Source organism: Pinus tabuliformis, chromosome 7 (assembly GCF_031772625.1).
Source record: "Pinus tabuliformis cultivar Carrire ecotype Pingquan chromosome 7, CPIR1, whole genome shotgun sequence".
Taxonomy (NCBI): Eukaryota; Viridiplantae; Streptophyta; class Pinopsida; order Pinales; family Pinaceae; genus Pinus; species Pinus tabuliformis.
This window is the reverse complement of record NC_142293.1, coordinates 1414948163-1414959651: the sequence shown is the minus strand read 5'-3', so window position 1 is coordinate 1414959651 and position 11489 is coordinate 1414948163. Positions and strand designations below refer to the sequence as shown.

The 11489-nt window shown below is 38.0% G+C and overlaps 1 protein-coding gene across 1 annotated transcript; it reads left to right on the top strand.

The window, feature by feature from the left end:
* Positions 1-3646: 3646 nt before the first annotated feature.
* Positions 3647-4756, top strand: LOC149252954 (uncharacterized). Its single transcript, XM_089454317.1, has 2 exons — positions 3647-4210; positions 4424-4756. The coding sequence occupies exons 1-2, from the start codon at positions 3647-3649 to the stop codon at positions 4754-4756; spliced, it is 897 nt and encodes a 298-aa protein (XP_089310443.1).
* The last annotated feature ends 6733 nt before the right edge of the window (positions 4757-11489 follow it).

Below are 11489 nucleotides of genomic sequence, written 5' to 3'. Positions count from 1 at the left end.
AATAGTCTTGACACGTGTTTATTCTAAAAAACTGAGTAAACAAAATTAAAAGTTAACCCTCAACGATCTTAAATAGAATAGTGAATTTTGCAATTCACGTCATTTTAGTCCTTAATATAATATATTTTTCAATTTTTCAATTCATTATCTTATAATATAATTTTAAAAAAACAATAAAACGATCAGTTTTTTTGGTTAACATTCTAATGGTATATTTTGGACCTTCAAGGATTTTTTTTGTTTGGGGAGAAATCAACCAAGATTGCAAAATTGTAGAGATGGTTTTGGAAAATAGATGACACACATGAAGTTATATATTCATGATGTCTTTTATCGCTTAGTTGATGGAAGTAATGATGTTAATGATCCAAATGGAAAAATGTGCAATGAGTTAAGTGGGATGTTTTTTAATTTTTTATAAATTTTATACTTGGTGGGTTTTTGATATGCAATTAGATGGTTTTATTTAGTTACTTACCTAGGTGGATATTGGTGATCATCCACCTATTCCACTTGGACCTTGGCCATTGTTTCTTTCAGTTTCCTTAATTGTAGCCCAGTTTACTAATTTTGGTAGTTTGTCAGGCTCTGAACTAGCCCAGTTTACTAATTTTGGTAGTTTGTCAGGCTCTGAACTAGCCAAGTTTACTAATTTTGGTAGTTTGTCAGGCTCTGAACTAGCCCAGTTTACTAATTTTGGTAGTTTGTCAGGCTCTGAACTTTTGGAGCAGTTTTGAGGCACATTTTTTTGGAAAATTGGAAAATATGGGTCTTTCACTAATGATTGGAGTTGAAAGTAATAGTCCTCGGATAGATATTTATATCCATGTATTGTAGGCCGAATGCCAAAGTTACGACCTCGAGAAGTTGATGTAACAATTTACCCCCAACAAGACCCACAAACTTTTGGCACTTCATCCCCTAGGGTTAGGTTTTTGGACGTTTAGGGTTTTCCATTGTTTCTAAATCATAAATAGGCATTGCAGCGTTTAAAAGGCACATAGCGGCCACATCTCTTCTCAAATAAACTACCATCATCTAAGATAGTTTATTTCCATTATGCATGTAAACAGTTTCCAGTGTTTGTTATTAATGAATTAAAGTTATGTTTTTGTTGCAACTTTGTTTTTATGTTTATATTTCTATTTCATTTAGTTCATTCATAAATGTTGATCAATTAGTCTCAATTTTCTTTTATATGTACCTAATGAGCAACAATCCTTGTAAAAGTGAGGTTTTGTCTTTATAATTTCTGCCCTCCTCATAATATATCATTTTCTTTACTTAATTTTAATTTAATATATATAGAAATTACTTAATTATTTATTTATATATATATATATATATATATATATATATATATATATATATATATATATATGATGTTAAAATAAGTATTTTAGAAGCTGTGAAGAGAGGAGCGATGGCGCACGGGCGAACTTGGGTTTGTAAGGGCTTTGGTTAGGGTTTCCTGGACACTGCAGACCGTGCATGAACCATCGAACCCGCTACCGTCCGTCCGCCGTGGTTACTGTTTACCCTAACTGTTTCGCTGTTTCACCTGCTGGTAACTCCATGGTGTTCTGAGCCCGCTCCGAGACTAACGGCGTGCCCTTCAACGGAACCTCCACAGCTACACGGGTTGCCTTTCTCGCAACTGTCGTTTTCCCCCGGTTACTCTCCGTTCCGAGGTGTCTGCAGATCCTAGGAGCAGCTGGCAATGGAAGACATCGACGCGTTGATTACTCCGCGGACACATTGGAAGGGGTCTCCATTTGGCGCACACCCCTTGACGCATCTGGAGGTATGTACAGCTCGGACTTCACTGCTCCATTTCCGCCGATTCCGTTTACTGATCTGCATTCACACCCTCCTGTTATTCTCCCGGACGACCCGCCAACTTGGCCTGCTCTTACCACTCCCCCGCACTCTCCGGCTACCCTAGGGTTTGTATCGAGCTGTATAAACCCTAACCCTGGTTCACTTCCCCTGGTCACGGGTTCCATTCCCCTTCAATTTCACAACCCCTCCCTCCCGGGACCATCTATCGGCATTCCTGTCTCTTTCGGGATCACATCCGGCAGTTTCACCGCCGTCCCCCCACTCTCTGGCTCCTCATCGGATTTTGAGCCTCACGGACACTCCCATCCGGGCCAATTACCTGCATCACAGCCTGAGGACCCGCCTCTGCCTGGTCAACCAGTTCGCCATCCCCCAGCACGGGGCCCTAAACGGAAGTATAAGTGTTTCAAATCCAGGGAAGAGGACGTCTTTCTCCGGTTAGAAGAAGACATTCGTTGGGGTGAGACCATGGACTTTGCGGACCGTGTTTTGGTCGGACGCATCCGTGGCCGAAGTTACTCGGCAGCACGATTGAAGCAATGGGCATCCGATGTTTGGGGTCACCATCTGGTGGATATCCCCTTTGTGCAGACCTTCGTGCGGGGATGGTTCGCCCTTCGTTTCGCTCGTGCAGACCATACTAATTGGGTCCTCTCGTCATATTGGCATTTTGACCACGCACCAGTGCTACTGAAAAGATGGACTCCTCTCTTTGACCCCGAGACAGAGCAAATTGGCGTAGGACCAGTATGGATTAGGCTTCCAGGACTTCCTCTCCAGTACTGGTCAGAGGATATTTTCAAGAGGATCGGTAACGCTATAGGGGTTTATATGGGCTATGATAAATCCTATCAGCAGACAGGAATGATGGCCTATGCCAGGATTCTCATTAACCTGGACACGAGAGGCGGACTGCTGGAATTCATTACGATCCAGTGGAGGGATACTGAACGCAAACAGATCATCGACTATGAAGGAGTACCATATAGGTGCCGCCGGTGCCACAAGGTTGGCCACCTTTACAGAGACTGCCCACTCCTCAAGAAATCTGGTACTAATGGCACCGAAGATGCAGGCCCTCAGCCGCAGGTCACCCACCCTGAGACACAGCCTGATCTGAACACTGAGGTACCAGATACCCCACCGATCGTGGAAGAACCAGAGAACGCTAGAACTGGCGACAATGCTGGGGCACCCTCTGACCCGCAGCCGGTCCCGACTGAACTGCAGTCAACCAAGGAACATGAGGCCTTGGAGGAATCGGGTAAGTCTCATATTTATTCTCTGTCCACTCCTCCTTCTTGTATGACTTTGGGCATATCTTCACATTACTCTGCATCTGCATCCATCATTTCAGTATTTCCTTCTATTTCACATTCGCCCCCCTCTCATTATAATAACTTGCACTCCTCATTCTCGTGCACCTTACCTCAACCCTCTCTGGCGGCTCCTCCATCCAGAATTACATCGTCTTTGGCCTCACTCTCATTAAACTCACCTCCATCCCCTCCTCGCTATTCCCTGCGGCCACGCACTAGAGACAGAGGACCTGATGCAGTAGGACTTGAACTTAGTCACACTCCATTTCACAAGTCCTCCAGAGGCAGACCCTCCCGTATTTCCAAGGCTAGGCACACTGCTGATACCGAGGTCGCCCTGGGGCGACAGCAAACCATCTATCGGGCCCTTAGAGCAAGGAATGGCCCTGCCCCCATTCCCTAATGAAATTTTTATCTTTCAACTGCGGGGGTTTGCTAGTTCAGCCAAAAAACTAGCACTTAGGAGACTTCTCCTATCATCTTAGATGGATTTCATTTTTCTTCAAGAGACTCTCTGTCCTGCTGATACCCTCATTCGTACTCTCTCTGGTTGGCTTCCATCCTGGACCTTCCATGCTTTGGATGCGTCTGGAAGATCAGGGGGAATGGCCATTGGGGCCAATAACAAAGTAGTGGAAATCAAGAACACCTTTGGGGGGAGAGGGTTTATAGGACTTGACATCTGTACTCATACAGCTGTTAATGATATCAGGGTTGTCCATGTATATGGTCCCTGTTCTGACCGTGCAAATTATTGGAGTAACCTTCTTACATCGGAGATGTTTCAGGCAGATAATATCATACTTGGAGGGGATCTTAACTTCTCTATTGGTTACAGTGAATCATGGGGACACTCTGCACAGGTAGACTACCTCTCTGATGCTATATCTAATTTACTGGAGGAACACCACTGGGTTGACATTCCATCTGCAAAGCTCCAATTCACATGGACTAATAACAGGAGTGGTGATCAGAGCCTTGCTAGACGACTAGATAGATTCCTCATTAAGGAACCCCTGGTCAATGAACTCCCCAGAGTCCGTCAATGGGTTGGCACAGGAGGCATCTCCGATCATCGACCGATCTTTTTAGAAGTTGAAGATATTACCCATAAAATTAAGAGCCCCTATAAGTTCAATGCAGCTTGGCTATAAGATCCCTCATATATCCAACTGGTGCATAACTATTGGCGATCCAACGCCATCAGAGAAGATGAGGACATCTCAGTGGGTTTTGTAAGGAAACTCAAGGAACTTAAGCAGATCACTAAGAACTGGGCTCACCAAAAGCGCATTCAGGATAACTTAATTCTAAAGGAAGCTGAAAAGGTCATTGCCGAATTTGAGGACTCCTCAGATGGGACCTTCCCTTCCACGGTCAGTAAGGAGAATTACTACGCCCTGATTGCCAAACGTACTCAAATTCTTAAGGAAAGAGAAGAAGGATGGAGACTCAGAAGCAGAGCTATATGGCTCACCGAAGGAGATGCAAATACCAAATTTTATCATAAGTTTGCAAATGGGCGTAAAGTCATTAATACTATTTGGGAATTAAAGAATGCACGGGGGACACTGTCACTTCACAACGGAACCTGACCAGATTGGCCACTGAACATTTTAGAGGCATCTACAAAGCACCAGTACAGGCTAATATCATGGAAATTATGAGAGTGGCCGAGCTCTTTCCCAGATACATTGAGCAGGAAGATGTGGACAAATTGCAGAAGGAAGTGACGATGGCAGAATTAGAAGCTACATTGAAATGGTTCAAGAAAGACAAGAGTCCTGGACCTGATGGATGGACCATAGAATTCTATCTTGCATTCTTTGATCTTTTAGGCCTAGACCTCCTGAATGTAGTAGAGGACAGCAGGAAAAGAGGTCGTATCTCTTCTGCCATTAAATCTACATTCATTGCTCTTATACCCAAATCAAATGCCCCTTGCACTTTTGATGATTTTCGGCCTATTTCACTCTGCAACTGCCTTTATAAGATCATTGCTAAAACCATTGCCAACCGGCTCAAGCCAATCCTATCACAGCACATCTCCGCAGAACAATTTGCATTCCTGCACCATCGCCAGATCCATGAGGCCATTGCTACTGCCCAAGAACTGATGCACACCATGCAAATCAAAAGACAAAAAGGCATGATCCTTAAGGTAGACCTATCTAAGGCTTTTGACCGAACCAATTGGCTATATCTTCGGCTACTGCTTACTCATCTGGGCTTCCCTTATGATTTCATCAAATGGACTATGAGCTGTATCACTGATGTCTCTTACAGTGTTCTACTTAACGGGGAAGCCTCCTCATTCTTCACTTCTGAGAGAGGACTTAGACAGGGTTGTCCTCTCTCCCCCCTGTTGTTTTTACTCATCATGGAAGGGCTGAGTAGAATTCTTTCTACTGCACGTGATAGACACCAGCTATCAGGGATCAAGATCACTGATCATCTTATCCTCACTCACCTTCTTTTTGTTGATGATATCCTTATCTTTCTAAATGGCAGCGTTGGAGACTCCACCACCCTCCATAATTCCTTTCATCTCTTTCAACATGCCACTGGAATGATGATCAATATACAGAAATCCACCATCACCTCATATGGATGCTCTGTCAACGAAATTGCTTATGCTAATCAGCGATTCCCATACAACAACTTGGACCTGGCAGATGGTATTAAATATCTTGGCTTCCGTTTGAAGCCTATTGGATACAGAATCGCTGATTGGCTGTGGCTGATTGCCAAAGTGGAAAAGAGATTACAAGTTTGGTATCACCGCTACCTCTCCCGGGCAGGTAGACTCATTCTTATAAAGGCAGTGATTGAGGCCACTCCAGTTTACTAGATGGCTCTCACTTGGATACCTAAGGGCATTCTCAACAGACTTCAGCATATTTGTAGCAGGTTTCTTTGGAAGGGTCACCAGCCAGGCAGAATCTTTGCTTGGGTAAAATGGGATACTATTGCGAGGCCCAAGCGCTGGGGGGGATGGGGTATCAAGCGACTCGACCTTTTCTCTAGAGCCCTGGCTGCCAAACTTGGTTGGCAACTACTCACCTCAGAAAGTCTCTGGACCAAGGTAGCAATCGCAAAATACATCTGGCCTATGAATGTGATGGACTGGATATGCAGAGAACGTAGAGCTAATCACAACATATCCTCCATCTGGAGAGCTGTCATGGGTACTCTATCATTACTCCGTGAAAGTCTTACTTGGCGCATCAAGGCTGGCAATGCCGTCCGTATTGGCTTGGATCCCTAGGTTGGATGTGGAAATATTCACAGACTCTCAGAAGGCATCATCCAACACCTTAATGACAGGGGTATCACTCACATCATGCACATTGGGGATCAGGCCAACTCATCATTTCTTCATCAAGCTTGGACCAATGCACAGGCACTAGAAATCCCGGCACAATGGCATGATGAATGGGCTGAATATACTGATGCACTCTCACAAGCTCATATCAGACTTACTAATGGACCTGATGAAATCATATGGGCTTATTCAAAACATGGATATTACACCCCGAAGCTCGGCTATTTAAAGCTCATGGAGTCCCACAAACCTCCCGTCATTCAACCCACATGGAGAACATTATGGAAACTCAAGGCGGCCCCGCGTACTAGACTGCTTATGTGGAATATCATCTTTGACAAAGTACCTACAGGCACAAATTTGATGAAGCGCTCCTTCCATGGGCCCTTTCGGTGCCACCTCTGTCACCAAGACGAAGAGAGCACATTACATTTATTTCTGACCTGCAGTGTCACAATTCAATTCTGGAACGACCTCACCTCTCATTTCCCGCAGCTGAAACTCTGGCATGGTCACAGTATATTGGAAGCATGGGAGAACTGGTATACAGAACATTCAGGGAAAGCTATTAACTTACCGCCTCTTGCTTGCTGGGCAATTTGGATTGCCCGGAACCAGGCCATATTCAACCTAAAGGTCCCCCACTGGCCGACTATCCTTCTTCATACCATAGCAGAGTATAACTTGATTCCGGACGAAGAACACACTGGTCCAGCCCGCATCATTAGACAACTGGACATTGACAAATCTAAACCTTGGGGTTTTTTTGATGGTTCAGCTCAGGAGGTGGGGTGTGGGGGTGGAGCAATACTTCACCTTAATGATTCACACAGCTATAAAATCCAAATCAACCTTGATAGAGGAACTAATAACTATGCTGAACTGTGCTCTGCCAAGCACCTCATACATTTTGCCATTCTTAAACAATGTAGACACCTCCAATTATTTGGTGATTCCAAAATTGTATGCAACTGGTTATCGGGTGCATCTCATTGTCATGCATTTACATTAAGGCACATACTTGATGAGGCAAAGAGGCTGATAACTTCTTTTGACTCATTTGCTTGTCGTCATATCTACAGGGAACAAAACACAGTTGTTGATCAACTCTCAAAAGAGGCAGCGCACAGGCAAGGAGACAATTGGCTGATACAGGAGGAGATAGAAGGGACATTCTATCAGTATTACCATAGACCCTTCGATGAACAGATGGCAAATGGGCTTTAAGGCCCATATACAGTCTTATATTTTGTATTTTTACTGTAAATATTTATAGATACTATATGGCTCCTGCGATGAGCAACTGACATATATTTTGTTATACTTTTAGTAACAATTTTGGACAGCTCCCTGCGTGGAGACTGATGTTTAAATTTTTTGCTTACACAGTCAACAGACTGAACTCAATAGGCACAGATGCCTCTATTATGAATGCTTCGGCATATGCAAAATGTAATTTCTTACTTTAATAGAAATTACGACTTTTTCCCAAGGGATATATATATATATATATATATATATATATATATATATATATATATATATATAACTATCTTATATTTATATATATATATATATATATATATATATATATATATATATATATATTAAAATTCATTATTCATTTGCTTCACTTACCATTACTGCAAATTACCATATAAAAAAGCACATCCAATCTTGAACCAATCTCTTACGGACGGAATGTTATTAATGATGAATCAACAATAATTGATATTTTAAAATTATATATATATGGTTATAAGATTATTTAGTAAAATTTGGTTATATAGTTTTTTTTTACTATTTTTATTAAGTAAACTATGAGATTTTAACCCACCACGGTTAAGAAGACAAACATGCCTTATGTCCTATATTCCTTCAATATATATATATATATTTTTAATTAATTTTTATAAAAATATAAATAACAAAAATAAGAATATTTCTATATATAAAACTGCAAAATTTATATAAATATAAGTATTATTATTAAGAATGGAATAAATCTAATTTAACATTAAAAAAAATGATATTGTGGTCATTTTAACTAAGAACAGATTTTTTATAACAAAATAGTATTAAACAAAAATATAACATATAATTATTTTTACTTTTAAAATTCAATTCAATAATTAGCATTAACTTAATTTCTTAAAATTTTATTGGTATTTGAAGTCCAAGGACTTGTTTTCCTTATAAAACCTAAATTCATCTTAACAATTTCTTTAAAACTAACTTAAAACCATTTTAGTTTTAGATCTATCAAGGGTTGAGAGGGATCAAATCTCTCGTCACTTTGGTGGCACTAGATAGATCTGGTGTTAAAATAAATCTAAGTTAGTCTAATTATTAGTTTTTGTTAAATTCGTTATGATATGTGTGCATAAATTTCTCTCAATTTTATATTTTAAAAAATTACAAAAATGTATTTAAAATATATATTTATATATTCAAAAATGTTTTAAATCATTTTTATTGATTTAGAATGTGGAACATATTCCCTTATGTAGTTGGGTATATAATGTAGTTGATTTAAAATGTGGAATGTACTCACCTATTTAATTGAATTTAAAGTGGTAATTTAACTCTTTTATATTTTAAGATTGTTTTTGAATATATTCCTTAACTAATTTTACTTCTCATTAAAATTATCAATTTAATTGTATAATTTGCATAATTTGTCTTTAAATAGGCTACATTTTAACAATATATATTTGCATATTTATTTTAACTTTGAAAGATAATATTGACATAGTCTTAACTATATCCATCTTAACTCTATACAGAGTTAAGATGGATCTAGATTGGTTTAATTTTTCCCATTAAATAGGTTATATTCCACATGAATACTATGGGTCCCTTTTATTTTTGTTATTATTTTATTTTTATAGAGTTATTTTTATTATTTTTTATTTGACAGAGTTAAAATGGCTATTAAATTTTATTTATATTACTTTACATTATTGGGCTGGAGAGAGTCTTTAATCCCAGGGTTATTAAATTTTATTTATAGGACATTACATTATTGGGCTCGAGAGAGTCTTTAATCCCTCTAGGTGCTTGATTTCGCCCTTTAAATATTCTATATTCCACATGAATACCATGGCTTCTCATACTATGGATCAATACCAAAGGAACCCAAGAGCCCTCTTGACAAGTAACTATTATAGGGTTCTACGACCTGTCCTCTTCTTTGTAAATCGGGTCACAACCGAAGGGATTTGAACCTTGGATCTCTCAGCTTTCACAGATTTCACATTACTTCCATCACTAATTGGATTGCCCCCCTTACACAATATCATGAAGTTATTTTTATTTTAACATTAATTCTTTATTATTTTATTTTATTTTGATGGGAAAAAATATTTTCACTTAGGGTTATTTTTACTTTTATTTTTATGGTTAAATGAGACATTACATTACAACATCTCTACCATACCGAGTTGGAGAACACCTCTCGATGCAATAAAAATATAAAATATCATTATCTTTGGCTTTTATAAATTCAATTCAATAATTATCATTAACTTAATTTCATAAAACTTTATGGATGTTTGAAGTCCAACTTATTAGCAATTTTTGTTCTTATGAAACTTATTTTAAATACCTATTTAACATCTTTTTGAAGATAATCTATCTTATAACATTTTGAATATATGTATATATATTAAGCTTGACTCATCATCTTTGACCTTGTTGAATTTTTCTAATATTTGAAAAAGAGGTTTTCATCTCAAGAGATTTGATCTCTCTCTATGCTTAGCGATGATAGTTAAGATGGATCTAGGCTAGTTTAATTTCACCCTTTAAATAGGTTATATTCCATGTGAATAAGATGGTCCTCATACCATGAGTGAATACCATGAAGTTATTTTTATTTGAACGTTATTTTTTTATTATTTTATTTTTGTTTCGATCCAGTAAAAATATTTCCATATAGAATTATTTTTATTTTTATGGTTAGAGACGACATTACATTACATCTCTACTATATTGAATTAGAAAATGTCTTTTTGGACAATGAAAATATAACATATAATTATCATTAACTTTCATAAATTCAATTCAATAATAATTATTAACTTAATTTATTAAAACCATTAACTTAATTTATTAAAACCATTAACTTAATTTATTAAAACTTTATAAATGTTTGAATTCCAAATTATGAAGATTTTTCTTCGTATACCTCATTCAAATACCTATTTCACTTTAGTGTTTAACAAAATTTTTTAAATGATCTATCTCCTAACATTTGACAATAGATATATCTACATTAAACTTGACTTATCTTTAATATTCTTGAATTTTTCAAATATTTGATTAATTTTAATAATCTTAAGATGTTTTTTATTCTATAGAAGTTTAGTAAACAAAATAAAAAATAAACTCAACAAAATTTTGAATAGGATAATGAATTTTGAATTCCGGATTTTTTCCATTCACACCATTCTAATCCCCAATAAATTTTAAACATTTTGAATTCTTCACCTTATTACAATGTAAAATGAATATTAATTAATTTGATTACTTTATAGAATCACATTTAAAATATTTTGAAAGGTGAATGCTTAGTGTGGATCTATGTCACATGGTTCGAGTTTGAATTCGAGTTCGACAACGATTAAGTTCGATTCGAATTCGAATTTTCCAATCAGGTTCGAATGAGGTTTGGCATTAGGTTCGACAATACATATTTTTCATATATATATATATATATATATATATATATCTATATATGACCTCGGTCTAATGGAGAAGGAATAACCTTGTATAATGGACGTTGCAAAGATTGAAGGATTAGACATTCTCGGCATATCTGTTTTAGCATACAAATCTACCTAGACATATCACAATTGCACAGCTAATGATCTTGACATACTTGTGAGGATCTCAGCTGAATGGAGTAGCAAAGTTCTAGGACAAAGGGACAGTGTCAATGGATCTCGCATAGCAGTCTTGGCATCAAGGCCTCGGTGATACTCTTGTAGAATTCTAGACTC

Excerpts from the sequence above, each read along its gene's own strand:
- LOC149252954 (XM_089454317.1), top strand. The coding sequence starts at position 3,647 with ATGGATTTCATTTTTCTTCAAGAGACTCTCTGTCCTGCTGATACCCTC. Across the intron at positions 4,211-4,423 it reads TCCCCAGAGTCCGTCAATGG|ATCACTAAGAACTGGGCTCA; the intron begins GTTGGCACAGGA and ends GAACTTAAGCAG.